The following is a 22755-nucleotide window of genomic DNA, read 5'->3' as shown; positions in this document are numbered from 1 at the left end:
AGCCAAAAGAAACTGCTCAGAGGCCACACTGGCGAGGATCGAGGGTACCCACTGGGTCTGGTGACTTGGAGGAGGCTGCTGGTGGTGACAAGTCATTTCAGTTAGTGAGGATGAAAGGCAGATTGGAGTGGGTTGAAGAATGAGTTGGAGGTGAGGAGGCAAAAGTGACATTTAGGGACAACTCCTTGGAGAGATTTTGCTATCACACTGGGCAGATAAATGGGGAAGTGCTGCTTACTTGGGTTTCTACGAACATAAGAAACAGTCTCTTCATCATTTCTAAACCTCTCTCCCACTCTGATGCACCCACCCACAGCATTCCATGATAAAATAAACCATGGATGATGTGCAGTCCCCAACATAGTAGCTGTGACTCCACTCCTTTTTCTCCCTTTTGAGAAAGTTTCTAGGAATGCAAATCAGTCAGAGTAATGTTGGGAAAACCACAGATCTGCTGACTTCCACACGTTCGACTATTACATGTAACCAAATTATTTGTAGCACAACTTATTATTGACCACATCATACATTATTGTTGGCATGCTGGCTGCAACGTGTTGTTGTTCCAGACATGGTTGGGTGGCATTCATTCATTAAATCATTCATTCATTTATCAAATATTTTCTGAGCATTAACAGTGTGTCAAGAGCTTGTACTCTGGGCACTGGGAGAAGTGGTGAACAAGACAAACATAGCCTCTGCCCTCAGGAGCTCTAGCCAGGTGGAGAGGCAGACAGAGTAAGTGATATCAATTGAGCTTACAGCCAGAGAAGCACTGTGTTCTCAAAGACAGCGTCACTGTGGGTGCTGGCCTGGTCCACAGGCGTAGCAAGAGTCTCTCTGAAGAAGTGAGGATGAATAAGCAGAGAGCAGAATTAATGAGACTTGTGCTGGGACTGGGTATGGACAGAAGCCCAGGCAGAAGTGAATACCCAGGAGTGGAGGGAGGCCATTTCCACTGGGGTCAGGGCCAGCCCGTCCAGAAGGTCTGAGAAGGAGGAGAGAGTGGGGTGAGAGGGAGGGTCCAGACGTGCAGGGCCTGGGGGCTCAGGCCAGGATATTGGTCTTTATCAGGAAAGCATTGTGAAGAATTTTGTGTTGAGGGGAGAAGGGTGATGGGATGGTCAGACTTGTTTTGAAAGAGCGCTCAGGTGTCTGGGGAATGGGGTGTAGTTGCACAGAGAAAGGTGACAGGCCAGTGTCACCTGTATACAGGCAGGGGAAGGCATTAAGTCCCTTCCAGCCCTATTTCACCAAACATTGTTGGGTATTTGGAAAGGGGGTGGGGGATGGGGCAGGACCAGCCTCCCACTTCTCAGTGTTCTGTCCCTGTAGCCTGATCTGTTTTTCCTCTCTCCCCTCCCTCCCGCCTAGGGGAACCCGACATATTAGTGCTGGGGCCGGTTCTCAAGGGGCAGGACAGTGGTAAGCATGGCATAGGGCACGGGAGTGCAGAGATGCAGGTGGGTGCATGACTTGGGATGGGCAGTGCAGATATTCACTTATCTAGGGAATGGCAGGACAGTGGTTCTCAAACTTTGCTGTGCATAAAAAACGCCTGGGGAGCTCATTAAAAGTGCAGACTTGGAGGCTTTCCTAAGGAATGCTGACTCAGCAAGTGGGGCCAGCAGGGCAGGAATCATTTTTAAGACGCTCGCTTCTCTCTCCACCCAGGTGATTTTGATCTAGATAACCCGATGGCCTTCCTTTTGAGAATGCTTCCATGCTGGCCTGCGTCTTGGCCTCATATCCTCAGTCCCCTCTTCTGTCTCGCACCAGCCTGGGCCTGAAAGCTGATTTCAGCCCTGTATTAAGATGTGAATGACCACGTTCCGGGCTGGGGCGGCCCGACTGTCGGGCAGGCAGCGCGCGGCCGCCAGGGGGCGCCAGAGACTTGGCTCGCGCGCTCGGCCTCCTCCGCCCGCGGACGCCGCGCCCGAGCCAGCGAGCGAGCGGAGCACAGCTCTGCGGGCTCACAAAGCGGCCAGACGCGCGGCGGCGGCGGGTGGCAGGAGCGCAGGGACGCGAGTCCGCGATCAGCCTTCCCGGCCACCGTGCCGCGGGAGCTCGAGCAACTCGGACGCGGGGACCCGGGCCGGCCCCAAGGTACGTGCCCAGCGGAACCCCGCGCCCCAACTTGGAGTAGTTGGGACCTCCCCGCGGCCGCCTAGGGGGCTGGCAGGGTCAGGGCCTGGGGTTACCTCCGTGTGCCCATCTTACCCCCGAGACCGCAGGGCGCGCGAGGGAGACCTTTCCCTTAGCTGTGGCCGGGAACCCCCCAGCTGCTGGCAGTCCCCACCCCGCTTGCCGGAGCTCGGGTGCTGCTGGAGCCCTGTTCTCCCCTCCCCTGCCCCAAAGCTGTGTGCACCGTCTGTGGGAGTGTGGCTTGCGGACCCGGGCTCCCCGCTTCTGGGGAGGGGTACCAAGCCCCTGATAGAAAGGCAGCATCTGTGGGACACTCGGAGAATAGGCGAGAGGGGTCCCCAGTAGTTGGACGGCAGCCTCGGATTCGTGACGCAGCCTCCTCGTTCGTAGCTTAGACCCCCATTCGTGATAGGGGTCCCTGGGTCTAGAGGCGCGACAGGCGTCCCAGGTGCGCGAGCGCAGCCCGTCCCCGCCGCGGGGTCCCCTTCTCCGGGCTGGGGCGCTGGGACTCCTGGGTGCCCGGGGATCGCGGCCGCCCGCCCTCCCCGCTCACCGCCCCGCGCGCCCTGCCCCACAGATGCCGGCAATCGCGGTGCTGGCGGCGGCCGCCGCGGCGTGGTGCTTCCTCCAAGTCGAGAGCCGGCACCTGGACGCGTTCGCCGGAGGCGCGGGCCCCAACCACGGCAATTTCCTAGACAATGACCAGTGGCTGAGCACCGTCTCCCAGTACGACCGGGACAAGTACTGGAACCGCTTTCGAGACGTGAGTACCGGCGCCACCCGGCCCTGGGGGGCGCGGAGCCTCTCGGAGGGGACCCCTGGAACGGGATTGGTGTGTGTGGGGGCAGGTGGGCATCTCCCGTGGGGGCTGGTCGGTCCCTGCTTCCTGGGCACGGTCTTGCCTGAAAGGAACTTTAAAGAGAACTTCGAAGGCTCCATGCGCTTACCTGTTACCTGTGGGCCAGGTGTGTGCATTTGTAGGGCTGCGGGAAGTGACTGCACTAAAATACTGCACAGATCACCAGCAGCTGTGGAGAAAGAGGTTCTCTGAGCTTCCGACTTCTCCTAACCGTGATGGTAGACTTTGCCTAGCTCCCGGGAAGACCTCCCCAGGGCAGCGGTGGCGTGGACCATCTCTAGGGTGTGTCAGGAGAATCCCTGCTGGAGAGGTTGGTTCTGGGAGTGGTCCCAGGTATTTATGGGGGAGTCAGGGGTTGCATGTCTGTGTGTGTGTGTGTGTGTGTGGAGAGAGGGCGGTCATGGCAATGGGCTTGATAAAATACAGGGAAGGTGGAGTGGTTTGACCATTGGAGTCTTGAAACAGGAACAGCTAGCCTGTGCAATTGGTCCCCTGGCCTGAAAGGGACCCTGGGTGGCAGCGCATTGCTCTTTCGAGGGAGCCCTGGGAGTGGAGAAAGTTACTCTCGGACACCCAGAAGCACACTTGCGGCCTGTTTCTGCCCCAAGGCTGGCTGCCACTCCCCAGGTGTGCCCCAGGGATGTGAGGCAAGAGGCATCTGGTGCAGTCTTTCCAGCAGATGGCATCTCCTCTGTTTTGTGGGCGCCTCTGACAGCTTCTTCAAGGACTGCCCCAGCTGGCCAGGGCCTTCCCCTTCTAGGGGACTTGGAAGTACCATATTTTATGGTACTTAACATTAGGAATTCCTGTTTCTGAGAAGCCTTAAATATTGTAAAAGTGCCCAAGGCATCACAGTAAAAAAGGGAAAAGCTTTAATGTTCAAATGCACTGTTTTTTTGTTTCTGATCAGTTTTGGTGTTAAATTAATATTTTTAGCAGCATGTATTTTTAAAAAATGGTAATTTGACCTATACCACAGACCCCCTTGTTAATGTCATGGGGTCCATGGTTTACAGACTCTTTGAGGTGGAATACGTATGGGGGTCAACTTCCTCCACTGGACTCCTCTAAGCTCTGCTCTCAGTATCTGCAGGCCTTGCAGCGACGGGGGATTTGAGAAATGGAATGAATCGCAGATGTTTCCATACACTTTCTAAAGAGCACCCTCTCCAGATCCCTATCCAGAGGAGATGCACTCATAGCTTCGTGTGGGGGCTTATCACTCTCCTCTCTGTTCCTCCTCTTCCTCTTTCTAGTTGATGTTGGACTGCTTCTCTTGGAAAGGGGATTTCAAACACTTTCAATGAATAGTCACAGTTTTTTGGGGCTTTCAATCAAAATTGTAACTTCATTAAAATTTTTAATTGATACATAATAACTGTTAGGGTCTTACTTTTGCAGTAGATATGCCCCCCACTTTCCTTCCCTACACCAGTGAGATTCCTCCCATTCATTGCCCCATTCCTGACCTGCTCCTTTAACTGCTCAGATCTGAGAATCCTGCATTGATTACCTTTGCCTGTGGGTGAAAAAGATGCCCAAACCATGAAGGATTCACCTGGGGCAGAGATAATTTTGCTTTTTGTTTTGTTTTGCTTTTACTTTTCTATGGTTATGTTTTAGATAGAGTTGAGGAGCAGGGCAGTTGCTTGACTTTGCTAGAGGTGGAAGAATTGAGCCAGGATTAGAAGTGCAGGGCCACCTCTGGAGATGACTTGGTACTCCTGGCAGCTGGATTGGGTTGAAAACACTTGTGCTTGTTGGATCTTTGGATTATGGAAAGGTTTACCATGCTTTCATGCCTGTTCAAGATTTTCTAGTCTCAGTGTATCATAAGCATGATATTCTGAATTCCTGCTTAGCTTTAATTTTTTAAAAATTGGGCTTCTCTTCATTTCCCATCTTTCTTATGGATGGTGGTGACATTTTTAGATCTTTGGATCAGTGTGTTTCCAAACCTGACTGAGGATGAAGCTCACCTGAAATGCTTGTTAAATTATAGCATCCACGGTTCTCCCCTGGAGAATCTGACTTTACCTTTCTGGGGTGAGTGCAGGGAATCCATATTTTAAGCAAACATACTAGGTTATTATTATGATGTTTAGGAAATACTGCCTTTAGATAGTGTAAAAATGTCCAAGACATAACAAAAAGAAAAGCTTTTATGTCCCAATACACTATTTTTTTGTTTTGTTTTTGTTTTTGGAGCAGTTTTAGACATTACACTAATATTTTTAGCAGCATATATTTGAAAAATGATAATTTAATCCAGCATGCCATTAAAACATCTAAAAATGTTCAAAAAATATCCCAAACATCTTCAATAATCACCCATTTTAAATGCTGTATGGAGTCACCTGACACTAACAGTGGCTCAGACATAGTTTAATGTCATTAACCTCTTTAAAGTGTTGTAGAACTCAGACCAGACACACTTTTAGGGCAAGTCCCTGGAATAATCATAAAGCCTGAGCCTGGGAACAGGGGGTAAGAATTTGCTTTCTATAGAAACCTGCTATTCAGTGGGCAATTGATAAAGCCTGAGCTAGTCTTGCAGTTGCTCAGCCAGCCTAATCATTTTCATTAAGCCAAGCCTTGCTTGAGGTCAACAAAGCCCCAGCTTCTTTGCTATTTCTTTGGTTGTTTTGTTGAAGCTGCTGATAACTTTGAAAGGCTGTGTCCCACAATTATTGTTATAATGCTTGTCAATTTTTGGAACCCATTGTGAAAGAGAACTTGCTGCCTTCCTCCTGACTTATCGTGATTTTTGAACCTTGGAAATGGAAAACTAAGGGCCGTTGTTAGAGAGTTGATTGTAACCCTTGGTTGTTGTTACAGGGTCAACTTTGAAATGAATATGATAGTGGGGTTTGTGTTCCATCTCCCTTGACTGTTGGGTGTGCTGTGACATTGCCAGAGGTGACCTGGCAACCTCTACTTATCTTGAAAACTGTCCTATTGCTCTAGATATATAAATACTTATTATCCCCTTATTTTTAGAAGTGAAGTCTTCAGAACAACTCCATGGTTTATTCCCTGGAGTTACGGATCCAGGACAAATAGAACAACATTCAGATGATTGCCCCAAACGTATTTGTGGTCTGTTAGTTTCGTCATTCTTCTTTTATAAACATGAGCTATTGGGAAGTTTTGGCCAGGCGGAGGCCCGGATTTTTGTACACAATGTTAAGGAGGCGATGAAGAAGCAGATGTTTGTATTAAGTTGTTCAATAATTTTCCATCTTTAGCCGACATGCATTTAACTCCTTCACGGCTTGAGGTTGAGGAATCAAGATGCCGCAACCATTCTCCTAATTTTTCTGAATCTGATTTGACTTTGGCTTTCCATGACCATTACTGTAAGGAAATTTTCCTCTGTTCATTTGCACATTCATGCATTCCAACAAATATTTATCTACCATTGGCTAGGCATTGGGTTATAGGAGTGAACAAGATAAATACATGTAATGTCTTCTTTCATGTGACCTCTTGCCTGCTAGAGGAAATTCTTTAATGTGTAGTATGCTGTCATAAACTTCTTATTCTGTTTTCTTCTAAAAATATTTTTTTTCTAGAAACATAATACAGTCTGGTTGTAACTGAAAGATTAAAACGTTGCAGAAATAGGTAATAGCTAACATTTATGGAGGACCGAGTGTGCCAGACACTGTTTAAGGTACTTTCCGTATATTATCTCACTTAATATTCATAACAGTCCTATGAGAGAAGTACTCTTATTATCATTTCCTATTTTTTGGGAAGTTAAGTCTCTTGATCAAAATTAGAGCTGAGATGTGGAGGAGCTGGGGCTGGAATCATGCCATCTGACTCTAGGCTCTCTCTGTACCACAGCCAATCAGGAGCTGAGTGGATTTGGGGTGCAAGCCTCCACTGATAGCACATTGCAAGTTTTTCCTGCTTTATGAATCAGGGCAATCCGTGAATAACCTTAGGTTAAGACAAAGTGGGATGGGAAGTCAGGTGGACACAATGTACTGTTGGGGTCATGTCAGAGCTTATCTTCTCCTAATAATGAGCTTCTGATTTGATTAAAATACTATTGTTGCTTACACCAAACATGACATTTTCTTTCTTTTGCACACATGTAACCCTGACATTTAACTTTAGGATAATTACCTTTAGCGGGCCTGAAGAATCAGAAGTGTTGCCTTGGCTGGCATTTATCTTACTGTGGAGTGACCTGAGTGTGTAATTCTAAGAAGAGCAGAAGGACCAACTTCTGGCCGGGCGCGGTGGCTCAAGCCTGTAATCCCAGCACTTTGGGAGGCCGAGACGGGCGGATCACGAGGTCAGGAGATCGAGACCATCCTGGCTAATACGGTGAAACCCTGTATCTACTTAAAAATACAAAAAACTAGCCGGGCGACGAGGCAGGCGCCTGTAGTCCCAGCTACTCGGGAGGCTGAGGCAGGAGAATGGCGTAAACCCGGGAGGCGGAGCTTGCAGTGAGCTGAGATCCGGCCACTGCACTCCAGCCTGGGTGGCAGAGCAAGACTCCGTCTCAAAAAAAAAAAAAAAAGAAGGACCAACTTCTGTTCTTTTTCCTTCTGGCACATGCTCTGTGGGATTTGGTGGTCTTTGTAGCAGAGCTGGGGTGGCAGCGAGCATCTGATCTGCTCATTTGATCTTAACATATCAGCTATAATGAGTTTCAAGGGCAAGTGGAGCCTATTGATAAAACAGTGGCTGGCTCAGTCAGTGGGGCTGGTGACAAAAGAGGTGGTATGGCTTAGTGGATCAGTCATTAATCTGTCACCACAGAAACTCAGCCCATAATCGAGAGTAGCAGAAAATCATTTTGATTAAACAGGTTCAAGGAGACTTAAATGAGTTTGTGATCCTGACTGTCTTTAATGAACCCACTATCTTAAATCCTCTGTACTAGCTGACCATTGATAGAAATAATTATTTCACAGGGATCATTATAAAGGGACAGTTTAAAAGTTGATAGGCATAAGAGTCTTGATGTCTTCTCTGTCCTTACCTTCAGTGTGCCCTTGCCAGAGAAAAGCTACGTCTTTTTAGATGGCAGAACTCCTTGCCCCAGTTGGCCTTCCCAGGCCTCTCCATGATACTTCAGCAGGACTGTATCACTGGGAGGATAAGTGCTCTCCTATATTCTGATGAGGCCAGTTTCAAAACTAAGAAGTGGCTCCTAATGGATAATGAACCCATAATACTTGCCTAGAGGAGTGGGACCTCATCATTCACTCAATCACTTTGTTACTTGAGGAGACAAAATAATGTTAGTAATTAAATAATGTATCGTAATTTCTTATTGATTGACTCAATATAATGTGTTTCAAACCAAACAAAATATCTAAACACAAGAACATTCAGGATGACTCATTTTACCTTTCTGTGGTGAGGTGACTGCCTGTGTTCCTTGGAAAATTCATAAGACCCAGACTTACGCTTGGTCTTATCTCTCCAGGTGAGATAGTTACAAACAAAATAAATTTCCTGTAAGAGATTATGTAATTCACTTAAGGTTACAAGTATTTGTCCATCATGTTTCATTCAGTGTGAGATGCCACCAATGGTAAGATGCACCATTTTAATGAACTGTCAAGGAGTAAGACAGTGCCCAGTGTGAAGAGTTTAATAGACCTCTAGATAAAGCTGGAATTTCAAAGGGCTACACCGTCTGCATAGAGGTAAATAAGAAATAAACTCACCATGAAGGGAAGGGGCCACAGCAAGGCTACTTGCCTCTCTCCACCCTGCATTGGTGGATGGAGAGAAAAGATATGCTCCAAGCAACTGAGCAGGCTGGCACTCTTGCAGGTTTCTGGTCTACATGCACACTCTCATTGTGCCCTCCCCCACCAAAAAATTACACAGTTCATTTAACTTAAAACAATTTCAGATTATTTATCGTCTCTGAGCCTCTGACTCCTCATTTGTTAAGAAGTGATGATAATATTCCTTTGGTAAAACTCTAGATTGCAAGTGATTGAAATGTGGTCCAAGCTGGCTTAAATGGAAGAGAAAACATATTCAGTTGTATAACTAAAAATTCTAATAAGCTGTGGTTTATTTAAGGCTGGATCCAGGGGCTCAAGTTACATCATAGGACTAGGGGTTTGTGTGTGTCTTATTCTGTCTCCCTGCTCTTATGTTGGTTTTGTGCTCAGGCTGTTTGGTTCCCTGTAGTGGCTCATGGCAACTGTAAATCTGCATCATCATAGTTTTCATGTTCTCAATAGTGCCAACAGTAGTCCCAGAACTGAGACTTGTCAGATTTCGTAGTGTTAGGCACCCATTCCTCTGTCAATCACTTTGGCTAAGTTGGTAGAGTATGCTGATTGTCCAAGACTGGATTATATGCCCAGGGCTGGGGCCTAGGGCTAGAGTGATGGAGGTGGTTTCATTGGATCCCACTGTTGATGGATGGTAGAAGGGTAATTTCTCAAGGGGAAATGGATGCCTGTTGGGCAGATGTCAACAGATGTCCACTGTGTTGACCAAGCTTATGGGTTTAGCATGAAGAGTAAATTGGTTAATGCAGGTGAAGCTCTTAGCACAATGCCTGGAGTCATATATACTCAGCAAGTGGAGGCTATTCTTTTTATTAATGTCAACAACTCCTATAGCGCTGTTATGCCGTATTCCTCAATTTATAGTTGTATATATCTACATTTTAGCTTATTTATTAGTTGGATGCCTCCTGAAGAACCTAAGTCTTATCATGCCTCACACACAGCAGGTGGCCAATAAGCCTCCTGAGCAAACCTCTTGGATGAACCTGAGGAAGGAAAGCTTTTACGAGCATACTAGGCACATTTGTTTATAGTGTTTGAGAGGTGGAAATTCTCAGGGTTACACATTGAAAAAGTGTTTTTTAGTCTAACTCCTATCTCTAAGTCAGGACCTCACCCCTTTGTAATGCCTTTTAAGATACACCATCGTATATAGCTTGGTGTCCTCACACCTTTACCACAGAGCCCCACTCAGAAAGCTGCTCATTGAGTGTTGGAACGAATGAATGGCTGAGTGCACTGTCCCAGGCCAGAACTTTCCACACCTCTGGCAAGTGGAGGGGTTCACTGCACAGGGCTATCATGGCAGAGTGAGTCATACTAGCTTTGAATGTGTATGTCTCACTCTATTAGTAATTGACAATGATGATGGATACTAACAAATGCAGTGCTGTTGAGAGGCAGAGGGAACCCAGCAGGGAAATGCAACCCCCCTCGCAGTTCCAGCACAATCTCTGATTCCGTGAAAAGCTCTTTGAGACTGAGTCATGTTGTGGTGTAAGTGCCCACTCTTAACCTGAGATCAAGCTTAGGTCTTTGGCTAGGGCATCAGTTTCCTCTTCTGTAAAACTGGAATGGTGATACTTGCATTGTGAGGCTCTGGTGGAGGACTGGGTAAGCACGTGACACAAAGTAGGTGCTTGTGATCTTTGAGTGGCTGGTGTATCTATTTTAATTCATAATGATCTATAATCATTTAATTTAAAGGAGCTTCTTGTCTGGCTTGTGAGTGTGAGTTGTTGGCACTCAGCTCTAGATACTGCTTTCTGTCTCTTAGAAACATGTTGGGGGAGTTAGTTCCATGATCCTGAGCCTGTCTTCACTCCATTTCTTGCCAGTCTGGAAGGCTGTGTGAGGTTCCATATGGCCCATTCTTTGTTATTTTCCAGTTGTAGCTCCTGGCACAGAAGATCTTGCTATCATATTTCACGTTCTTGCTGGACCTCCTCCCCGAAACTGGCAACTCTCATCATGAAGTATCTGGGAGGGGGTTTGTGCGCAACTGTGCCTGAAATCCGAGTTACGCGAAGGGTGCCCCTAGGAGCTCCGTTATGCAACCAAGCACTACTTGGTGTCACTTCAATGTTAAGCTCTGAGTCAGTTGCCTCCAGCTCATCTTGAGAGGTAGAAACCTCATCTTGTCCTGCCAGAGTGGTCCCAGGCAGGCTTTATGGGCACCAGGGGATGGGATCCATTTTGAGACAAATGATCCAACCAGCCTGTGTATTACTGTGGCGTTGTCAGCACCTTCTGTGCATCTGGTGCCCATAATTTGGTCTTGATTTTGCATCACATTGGCATCACTATACTTGGGGAAGTTCTTGCAGGGTCTAGCACATGCTTCTTGGCACTCAGGCAGTCCCCAAGCTCCAGATTTGGCATTAAAACCAAAGAATACTACTAGTAGGATTAGCCAGACCTTTGATCCTTCTCTCCAAAGACCCAGTTCTTCCATTCCAGATCATTACAGGTTGTCAGAAGGTCTGTCATTCACTACAGCCCAAGCAGGTTGGTTGTGGCTTAGGAGAAACCCAGCGATAACAGTTAATGCAGGTAGGGTAATTTGTTGTCACACAAATATTCTTCAAATGCCAGCTATGTGCCAGGCCTCTGCTAGGTGCTGGGTGAAGAAGATAGACATGTTTATACCTTCCTGGTGTTTATGGTCTAGTGTGGTAGACAAATAATCACAAAATAATCATTTAGGTTCCTTTGAGAAAAGCGCTACAAGGCAGAGGCACCAATGCTCTCAGAATATGTCATGGAAAGCGGGAGGAGGAACCCATTAACCTTTTTGGCTGGGGACTGCTTCCCTGGGAAGGACATTGAAGCTGAGCCCTGCAGGAGGATGTCAGTGAACCAGCCCAGCAGAGGCCATGGGAAGAGCGGGTCCAAAGACCTTGAGGTGGGAAAGACCTTGATGTGTTTTCATCAGATGTCTTGGCCCTAAGGTTCCCTTAAGTAGCAAGCTTTCTCCTAGTGTATTTTAAAGCACACTTCACACATTTTCAACTTAACACACATTTGGGGGCAGCGGAATGAGTCAACTGCAAAAAGTGAGGCTCACAGATGGCCCAAGTACTTGGAAGAATGGCCTGTTCTTTTCCTCCCCTCTTTGTGCCTCACACTGCCATCTTCTGCAGCCATCTCTATTGTATAAACCTCCATCACCCTGGTCCCCCACTTAATCCTTCCTACTCGTCTGGTGTCCGTAGTCTGGAAGTTTCTCCTTCCCTGTGTGATCAAGTGTCCTGGGCTTTAGAGCTCCTACTGTTCCCACTGCTGTTTAGAAGGAAGAGGACCATAGTGTTTCTTGGACAGAGTGGTGATCTGTGGAGTTTATATTTTAAAAATGAGACATGGGGCTTCTCCTTTCCCTCCTCCCCTCCACTGTCACTTTGAGGTTAAAGATGAAAAGCAAGACATCCACACTGACGGATCAGTGTAGCGGCAGAGATGGACACGCGTGTGGTTACTTCAGCACCACATGGGGAGTGTGTGGATAGCATGTGTACCTTCTTGCCTTTGGGTCTGAGTCCCCCCTGCGTTCCTATGACAGACATGAGGATAATGGTTTCTTTTTGGGGAAGATGAAAGATGCATTCACAGATTGGTGATGTGAATTATTGGAGGTTCCTTTAGAAGGGTATTGCTAGGATCCAAGTTAACTTGATTGGGTAGCTTTTCTCATGGTTTTATGAAAATATACCCTCTCACTTGATCCTTAAAAACAAACTTTTCTCTGGGGAAAGGGAGGAAGGGAGGACATATTATACAAGGATTTGTAATGCTTCCCAAACCCTTCCTGTGTGATCTGGGACACACCACACTCCAGAGGGCACCGTCAACATTCCCCAGCAGAATTATGTGGTGGGTGGGTAAAGTCCGTTGGCACCTGTGATTGGAGCAGGGAAGCAGAAGTTACTGCAGGTGTTCCAGGCAATCTTTGCACAAATAAAACATGGAGAAAACAAAGATGCAGAGAGCAGAGGCCTCCACTTTCTATTTCAGCTGTACTTGTTCTGTCCTGCCATGCAGATGGAGTCACACTCTAACTGAATTCTGAGAGGCCTGGCCAAGGCAAAGAGAAAAGATGCCCAGAGCGGTCTGTTAGAGTGGCATTCTCAGACTAACATCTTTACAGTCTTGAGAAATCACTGTTAGGGTATATTTAAAATGCAGATTTCATCCTCCTAGTCCAGAGCATAGTCTTTAGCAGGTCAAAGGTGGCACCCAGGAACCTGCATTTTAAATAAGCAGTCCAGGTGATTCTTTTTTTTTTGAGACAGAATCTTGTTCTGTCTCCCAGGCTGGAGTGCAGTGGCGCAATCTCAGCTCACTGCAGCCTCCGCTGCCTGGGTACAAGTGATTCTCCTGCCTCAGACTCCTGAGTAGCTGGGACTACAGTCATGCACCACCATGCCCAGCTAATTTTTGTATTTTTAGTAGAGACAGGGTTTCGCCGCATTGGCCAGGCTGGTCTCAAACTCCTGACCTCAAGTGATCTGCCCGCCTTGGCCTCTCAAAGTGCTGGGGTTACCGGCATGAGCCACTGTTCTCGGCCCAGTCCAGGTGATTCTGATATAGGTAATTCTCAGACTGTATTTTTAGGAAAATCCTAGAGAATTGTTATTCATCCCAAATAGCCAACACCATTTAGCTGCAATGAATAATAACATTTTAGACAAAATGAGCATTTTATTTTGAAGACTTGCAATAAATTAATATGAGTGCAGTATTTTCCCCTTATGCCAACAGGGCTACCATTCACATCAGAAAAAATGGTCTTGTTTTCCAATATGTGACTCTACATAGGCCTCAGCAACAACTATTGTCATGAGGTTTTCCTGGAATGGAGTAACATTTGGGTCTTGATTGGCTGCCAGGGCCCAGGGATGCTTGTAAACATGAGCACAGTGGAATTGATGTAGGACCTTCTACATGACAGAATTGCAGGGGATCATCTCAGCATATTTGTCTCCAAAAGGCCTGATTCTAGCTAACTCTGGCTATATCTTCTCTAACACAACTGATGTGTTTTCTGGACAGATGAAATGAAGGAAATTGACTCTGACATTGGTTTTAGTTTATAGTGAAAATAGTATTGAAACTGAAGTGGTGTTAAGGGTATGTAACAAACAAGGAATGGTGGACATAATAAAGAATGTTTACTCTTGGGCACTGAGATGCAGATACTGATAGTCGGAACCACAGAGGGAGTCTGAGACACAGGGCCTGGATGGTGACATTACCTGATACTCTCTTTTTGGTGTAGTCAATTCTTTTCTTGGTTGGCCATTTTTTTTATTTTTTGAAAGATCAGAAGGCATCCACTCCCCCACCCCCTCCACCCAAAAAAAAAGGACTCATCAAAGTTTAGAAAATTTATGAGCGTCAACCAGACTTGGCAGTATTCCTCATTCTGAAGTCATTCTATTCCCACTGAACAAACTCTCAAATGTTCTTTACCCCAGCTTCTTGAATTTCCTTTAATTAATAGTAAATTCATGGCACCTAAAATTGATAAAAAAAAAATATTGCCAAGAGGAATAAAATAGTTAAATCTGTTGGATAGACTTAGGTGGCTATTTGGGGGCTTTTCCATTGTTCCACTGTTAGGGGAATTTCTGGATCTTTTCATGCTTATTGGACATGATGATTCCCTGTGACTTCTGTGGACGTGGTTGGCTGGTATCAGCACTTTCATCTGGCCAAGGCCTCACTTCCCATCTGAGTCAGCCAGCCTTGTCATGACTCTGGACCTGGTCTGAAGCCTTTGTCCAGCCACCTGGAATGAGGCCTGCATCACTTCCAATGAATAAGACAGTCAAATGCTATCCATAGCAAAGATAAAATAATACTGTATTTACTTTTAGAGAAATTGTGAGGTTTTTACATGCCAGAATTGTTGGTTTAAAAATTCCTATATCAGAAAGAGCTTTTCATGTATTTTTTGGAATATTTTGTTTCTTTCCATGGCCATCCAGGTCCTAGATATTTGCCTTTTTAGAAACCAGATCCTGGTGCACTGATTCAGTAGGTTTTGTTTATTCATGCATTCATACGAAAGATACTTATTGACGAGGCTACCATGTACCAGGCACTGTGCTATGCACTTAGGATGTAGCAGAGGGGAAACAAACATGATTCCTGTCCCCTGGTCAGGCTGCAGGCTTTCTATTTGCGACAAAGTGAAGAGAAAGAGGTGCTTGGAAGTCAAGGAAACCTGTTGGGAATTTTTCTGCAAAGAAAAGGGCCTGTTCTGCAAATGGCCCAGAGCCGTTCTGGCAAGCGGGGCTTCCAGAGGCATTGTCCTTGTGATCCAGGGCCCTGTCTCTGAATCTTTCTGGTGTTCAGGTCACTTCAGCTTGCCTCAGCTCTTCTTGGCATACATGGGCAACCTCTGTCATTTTACCTAATTTTATGAGTGCAGGCACTGGCAACAGGCCAACCTGAAGGTGCTGGCCTATACAATCAAGGTGGAGAGTTCAGATAAGACAGAACTTGTGTGTGCATATATGCTGAAGTGTGGTGAATTTAGCCTTGTCAGGGCTGTTGGTCGAGGGCTGTAGTGAATGGAGGGAGAATTATGGAAAACACACCCTACCCTTAGCAGCCCTGGATTGGTAGGGAGTGTGTTTTAATGGAGCACAGCATACCGAGATCGAAAGGTGCACATTATAAATGTCCCACCTGATGCAGTTTCTCAAAGTGAACACACCCAAACAACCAGATCAGGAAACAGAATATTACCAGCATCTTCGAAGACTGTTTCATGCTCCTAGCGGTCACTGACTTTTAACACCATAGATGTGTTTTGACCATTTTCTTACTTGTATAAATGGAATAAGTATGTACTTTTAAATGTCTGGCTTCTTTTTTTTCCAACATTAAATTTGTTATACTTTTTTTTGTTTTAGTTTTTTTTAAATTTTTTCATTGCCGTATAAATATTCCACAATTTATTTTGTTGAAATATATTTGTTACATTGTTATATAACAATATATTGTTGAAGGGCAGTTAGTTTCCAGTTTTTGCTTATTACATAATAGCGCTCTCTGAAGCATGTCTTTTGGTGAACCCATGTTCACATTTTTCTCAGGTACACACCTAGGTGTGGGAATCCACTGGTCACCATTAAGATAGGCGAGTGTTTAACTTAAAGAGATGCAGTTAACTAGTTTTCCAAAGTGGTTGTGGCAATTAATCTTTCATTCATATGTGAAGGTTCACTGGGAGCAACATCTTTTGTTTTACTGATTGAGAAATTAAAAAGAGAAATCCTATAATCTAGCTCATACATCCAATTCAACAAAAATGTATCAACTACGTGTCAGACATTTGCCTACCCTTATGAAAATTATGTTCCAGTTGAGGGAGAAAAGCAACACAGTTAAAGATACAATGGTTGGTTTTAAGTGCTAGGGACAAAGATACCCTAGTATAGAAAGAATATAGAAGGGATATATTTATGCTCTAATGGTGGGTCTTCCATTATTCTTTTGACTTTACAGTGTTCTTTTCCCAATTTCAAGAAATAGATAATTTTTAAAAAAGAAGTTAAAAGATACAGAAAAGTGAAATTACTTCCCTCCAAAATGCACTCACCTTGAACACTTTTTAGGAAGGGTCTATTTGCCTCGAGTAGACTTTTGAATACTTAAGTTTTTATTTTCATGGTTAATATCATGCTGCTTATATGATTTGGTGCTATCTTTTTTCATGTAACAACACAACATAAACATTTTAGTATGATACTATTCTTTGTAAATGACATTTTAATGGTGTTTTTGAGTCCAGTGAGTGTAGATGCTACAATATACTAAACTAAGGCATCTGATGGTAGGCAATTGATTGTTCCTATTTTTTCCTTATTCTAAATAATTGTGTGATGAATATTTTTGGTTAGATGAGTCTTTCTACATTTACAATGATTTCCTTTTGGTATATTTCCAGAAGTAGCAATGCTCGGTGTGCCGGCGTGTGTATTTTAAAGGGCGTTGATGTATGTTATCATGTGGTACTGATTCTACCCCTGGAACTGTAGAATGTGTGTTTTATTGCAACCTTTCCAGCCATGGGCATCAGTGAATTTTGGTAAAGAAGAAGAATTTGATGGAAACATGGCATGTCAGGTTATGTGCAAGTACTAAATCAGCACAGGTAAGGTGATGCATGATCATCAGAGTCCCCATTGGGAGGAATGATTTTCTGATCCCACTTGAGTTTTGTTAGGGAAACAGGTGTGAGAGCCCACAGCTCACCCAGAGCTGGGGAGCAGAAGCTGCTGCCCTTCCTCATGCTTGTGCCTGGCCTTGGGAATGCTTTGCAGGGCCTATTCTCTGAAGAGCCCTTTGAACTGGTTGTGGGGATATTAATGAATCCCAGCCTTGTTCCTAATTAGGAGCAGGAGCAGATGCTCCAAGCTGGATTTTAAGTGAAATTGCTGCTGACGGATGCCCTGCTCCTGGTGCAATGTATAGATGTTTCAATGCCCTGGTGGTGGATGAGGGTGAGAGGAGATCATTAAAACCCAAGTCCGTTCCCACCACAGAAGTAAAGTGGTTTTTCCTGTCGAATACAGACAAGGCTTGGGCCCGCATCTCAGTCTTCATTTGTGTTCGAGACATCTACTTGCTTTTTATTACCCAGGTTTCCTCCCACTGCAGGCTTGTCTGGTGCACTCACCTCAGAGAGCAGGCAGGGAGAAGGGTTTCCCCGGGTGCTGTCTCAACATCATGAATGAGACAGAAGACACAACCATTCTCTCGGTCTGTATCAGCTCTTTGGGACCTCTCTGCAGGCCTAGGGCAGTGATTCCTAGCCAGGAGATTTTGCCGCTAGAAGACTTTTGGCCCTGTCTGGAGACATTTTTGGTGCCATACTGGTTGGAGAGTGTGCCACTGGCATCTAGTGAGTAGAAACCACGGGTGCTGCTAAACAGCCTACAATGAACAGGGCAGCCTCCCTCCAACCCAAAATAAATTGTCACTAGGGTCAAGGCTGAGAAATACTGGCCTAGAGATACGGTTGCTCCTTTTACCGTTATTTTTTTATGTGAGATATAGTCCAGGTCGATGAAGGTAAGAGTGTTGTTCGTTTGAGAAATACATGTGCCAGGTACTATCCTAGGATCTGGGACACAGCTCTGAACAAAACAGACAACATTCCCTGCCCTTATGGAGCTTACGTTCTGCGGCACAGGGCTTCTCTTGTTTGTGATGTTTTGACTTTTCCAGAGCCAAGAGAAGGGAGGGCTAACTGAACAAATACATTATTTTTTATCTTTTATTTTTGTTTTTGAGATGGAGTCTCGCTCTTGTTGTCCAGGCTGGAGTGCAATGGCGTGATCTTGGCTCACTGAAGCATCCGCCTTCCAGGTTCAATGATTCTTTTGTCCCAGCCTCCTGAGTAGCTGGGATTACAGGTGCCCACCACTACACCTGACTGATTTTTGTGTTTTTAGTGGAGACAGAGTTTCACCATGTTAGCCAGTCTGGTGTCAAGCTCCTGACCTCAGGTGGTCCGCCCGCCTCGGCCTTCCAAAGTGCTGGGATTATGGGTGTGAGTCACCGTGCCCGGCCTAAATACATTACTTTTTATATCTCAAGGAAGTTTGACAGATTATTACATCCAATCAGGTATAATAAAGACTATGTGGTTTTTATTATTTTTGCCAAGATAAATGGCCACTGGGAGATGTTGTTTATTTACCTATGAGTTACAGTAAATTGGCTGCACTGTGAATCAGAGAGCCCATTTGATTTTGTTACTCTGAGGATTAGGAAAATGCAGCATAAAAATATTGCTGTTCCCCAAGAGAACTGACAGTCTCCAGATGGATGGGCTGGGTATTCTCCCTTGATTCTTGTTTCTGCGCACATCTTGGGTAGTATCTGTTATTTCCAACAAGATGATCCTTGTTCACAGCTTGCTTCTTTTGCATCTGCTGCATGGCAAATTTTAGTGACCTGGTTCTCTGAATTCTATAGCAGTGACAGCCAGTGCCACATGGCTGGGTACTGGGGAGAATGTTCCTCACCCTGGTTCCCATTTGGTCAGGTTGAGGCACACCTGGATTGTGAACTCTTGTGTTCCAGGCCTTGGCTCCTGTATTGTGGCATCTAGAAGCCTCTCTAGATGGTCAATATACATTTGAGGCTGTGCTGGGGGAGCGTCTTCTCTTTCCCTGTATAATTCTAGTATCTCTGCCTTGGGGTGGGAAAGGGGACATGGTCCATAACAAAGTGATCAAGCCCACCAGCCTCTCGGAGGATGTCTGATCACGTCTTTACTTCTAGTTCAAGTCATCTGTGAGTTCACATCGAGTCCATAGGATAGTGGAGATGGGGAACAAATGCCTCTGCTCTATTTGGATGTTTCTACAGCTGCTGCTCATGGATGTGAAGTCTTAGTCCAGCATTATGTGGTGTATGTACCATGTGGCCCATCCCATGACTGGCAGAGAGAGTTCCCTTGGGCATTTTCTACAGTTTCCCCTTCCCTCCCCTGCCCTTTATTCTGTATCCCTCTCCAAATCCTCCCAATTTCTATCCCTGATGTCCAGCCTGGGTTGCTATCTCTGCCCTGGCCAGTCACTTGCCAGGTAAAGGTCAGATGTCTTAGGCATAGGTAGGAGTATGGGAGAAAAAATCTTTTGGGTCCAGTCTGAAAGGCCCATTTCCCTTTAAATATTAACTTCCTGCCAGTATAACTCCTGAGCAATTCTAAGCTAAAGTGTATCTTTCTCCTTTCCAGTCTTGAGTTGAAAAGTCCAAAGGCCTACTGAGCTCTTTGGCATACTTTAGGGGGAATGGAAGACAGAGAAGAAAACCTGTAATGTCATAGCCATAGTCTGCTCCCTTACTGCAGCTTGGCAGGACCCCATCCTTTGAGGTGCTCACACAGACCTGTAGCTGACATTGCTACACCATGACTCGTCATCCGACAAGGGACCTTGACACTCCAGGGAATCTTCTGGAGTAACCTTTTAAGATACTTGTTATAGCTTTAAAATCTTTCTCCTCCATTCCCTTCCCCACTACAGAGTTAGTGTTTATGTGAAACGCATGTAAGACTGACCAGCAGAATGGTTGAGCTTCTGCAGAAATAATACAGATGTTGATGCATAGGCAAGAAACGCAGTTTGTGTTTTATGGGACAATGGAAGCAGATAATCATTTTCTTCCCATAGTTTTGATTTAGTAAAATTTTGAGTTTGAGAGATGCTAGATTGTCTTAATTACTGAATACTTGTGTGCTAGGCATGGTACCAGGCCAGGGGTGTGAAATTCAAGACTAAATCTTGGCTCTAAGGAGCTAAGACTATACTTGGATAAACAGGTAAATAGTTGTAATACAAGTTGATGTGAGGGGAAGCATAGGACATCAGGGGAGCCTCAGGGAGGGTCATACGATCCCAGTGGAGAGGTCAGAGAGGCTTGCAGAGAGAAGGCATCTACTCTGAATTGTGAAATGCCTTTTGGAGAAGTATCAGAGGAAGAGGGCAAGGGGGAGAATGACGTGGAGAATCTGTTACCCAAATAAACCCCAGAGCCTCACACAGCCAGGGCTTTGCTTAAAGTTCCATTCACAGATGCACGTCCACCAGCCAAAGGAATTCAAGAGGAGTTTCAGTTTTTACTTCAAGTAAAAAATATTAAAGAATACTCAAAATCATAATCCACAGTGAAGTTTCTCCAAAGCTCTGTCTTCCTCTTCCTCTTCCCTCCTCATTCTTTTGGTCCCTTTGTGTGCTCAGGAGTCTCTTTTATGACAACAGCATAAAACTCTTCTCCTTAGCCAGGAGGTATTTGCCTCTCATGGTTAAATACTTCCCACTTTCCCCTGGCTTCTTAGGTGCTCTTCTACCCTCCTGGCTTCCAGGCTAGAAATAGATAAAACGGTTCTTTAGAGGGCATGGGGTGGGTGATATGGAGTGGGGGAGAAGTTGGGGAAGCTTGACATCTTAATTAGTCTCCTCCCTGTCACACTCATGGGCCATTTGGCCGTTCAGTGCCCATCCTCTCAGTAATGATAGTTGGGCTCTAATCCACTTACTTTTCTTGGACACATTATTTTCAGGCATCCTAATCTCTCTTTCCCAGTGGGTGTACCCTCTCTGTGCAGAGCAAAACAATTCTATGTCCAAAAGAAGCAGGAAGTCCACATAATAGGATTAGCATGTCACAGTCGGTAGAGCTGATTAGAACTGATTGTCTTGGGGCAATATTGATTGTCTTTTGGAAATTATTTCAGTAATACGAGTGAATGAGTGTGTGTGTGTGTGTGTGTGTGTGTGTGTGTGTGTGAAGGAGAGCAACGTGAACAGCTGCAGCTTTCTAAGACCAGTCATAAACACATGTCCTTGTTTACCAAACATGTATGGGCAGCCAGCGTATTGAAGAATTTCAGCTTGGGAAATAAACACGAGGCAGTTTTGTTTATTTTTAATTGCTGCTTTCCCTTAATAACATCTTGGCAGATTGCGTCGTTTTCTATTATTTTTAGCTTTAAAACTAAGTCCAGTTGAGTTTACAACTTCCATCTTACATCAGATTTGAGGTTTTCTCTTCCTCTTCCCCTGCACAGTCTTGACTTGTGGCTTGAGGAGTCTGAGTGGGGATGAATGTCTGATTGATTATTTAACCTTTTTCCTCCCAGGCTTGCCATCAAGGTATGCCCTCTAGAGGGCCAGGCAGGGGACTTGCCTACTTGCAGTAGTTTGAATCTAGGTCAACCTCTTCCTTCCTATTCCACTTTTATCAGTTAGGACGGGTTAAATTATGCTGTGGTAACCAATAACTCCATATTAATCACACTTTTGCTTAAAATAACAAAGGTTTATTTCTTCTCATGCTACACATCTCTCATGGATTGGTAGGGGCTCTGATCTGCGTTGTCCGAGGATACTAGGCTGATGAAGGCTCCATCTCCGTGCATTCACAATCACTGTGCAGGAGGAAGAGTGTGCTCTGGGGCCTTGCATTAGCAATTCAGTGCATCTTCTTAGAGGAGATGCCATTTTTGAGAGGAAGGTAGGTCACATGGACAGACCCCCATCAATGGGCCAGTTAAAGGTGATGCTGTCATGTGCCTAGGAGGTGGAGAAGTCACATGCTTGACCAGTGGTATTAATACTGTCCCAAGGGCATCCCCTCCCGGGGATCTATCCTGCAGCCTTATGCTACCAAAGTCCTCTCACCTGTAGGTGGTCCTCATGGGTGGATATGCATGCAGTGGCTCCAGCTGAGCTACTGTTTATGATGCTCCCTAAACTCTCATTCCTTGCTCTACTAACCCATGGGGACAGAGACTTCCCTAATGCTGCCTCTTCTCTCAATTTGGCTAGACCGCTTGAATTCCCTATTCTCTGTTCAATTAGTCACAGGACAGATAAGCAAGCTCGCTACCTGAGAAAAGGCCCAAGTGGGGAAACAAATCTTCTCTTCTTGCTGGTGTTCCAGTTTTTGAGCAGTTCTCCTATCTAATATACCCTTACGTGGCAGTTGAATTGGGAACACACCGCAGTGGGAAAACCTGGTAAACCTTGCATGTCCCCAAAGGCTGGTGACCACCACCTTTTCCCTTTGGTTTTCTTCTCCTACAGATGAGGGGAGCAGGGAGGGCTGGTGTGGAGTAATGGTAGGGGTTAGTTCTTTCTACCCCTTTTATGAAGCTCTCTGGGTAAGAATTGTTCTTTCACATCTGAAAGCTTGTTGCCTGCCCCCCTACCCCTATCTTCCTTATTGTTATTATTTTTAGAATAGTCAGGAATATGGTATTGAACTTTGGTCTTAGTCAAATTTGGGTTGGGGGTGGTGGTGAATACAAAGTTCCATTTAAAAAATACAGTCTAGATATAAGAGACCTAACTCTCTGCTTGGAAACATAGTAGTTTATTGATAAATAGAAAATCTTACTAATATATACCAATTTTAAAATCCTTTAGATTTGTGGCCTAGCTT

General features: G+C 45.4%; 1 protein-coding gene across 2 annotated transcripts in view; it reads left to right on the top strand.

The window, feature by feature from the left end:
- Positions 1–1943: 1943 nt before the first annotated feature.
- The window catches only part of SPOCK1 (SPARC (osteonectin), cwcv and kazal like domains proteoglycan 1), a 542199-nt gene continuing 521387 nt past the window's right edge, over positions 1944–22755 (top strand). For both annotated transcript variants that reach the window (XM_030927602.1, XM_030927601.1), the window contains exons 1-2: positions 1944–2106; positions 2723–2908. In XM_030927602.1, coding sequence (XP_030783462.1) covers positions 2723–2908 — 186 coding nt within the window. In that variant the 5' untranslated portion in view covers positions 1944–2106. The remainder of the gene's footprint in view (positions 2107–2722; positions 2909–22755) is intronic.

The sequence above is a fragment of the Rhinopithecus roxellana genome, chromosome 3, assembly GCF_007565055.1.
Source record: "Rhinopithecus roxellana isolate Shanxi Qingling chromosome 3, ASM756505v1, whole genome shotgun sequence".
Taxonomy (NCBI): domain Eukaryota; kingdom Metazoa; phylum Chordata; class Mammalia; order Primates; family Cercopithecidae; genus Rhinopithecus; species Rhinopithecus roxellana.
This window is presented reverse-complemented; position numbering and strand designations above follow the sequence as displayed.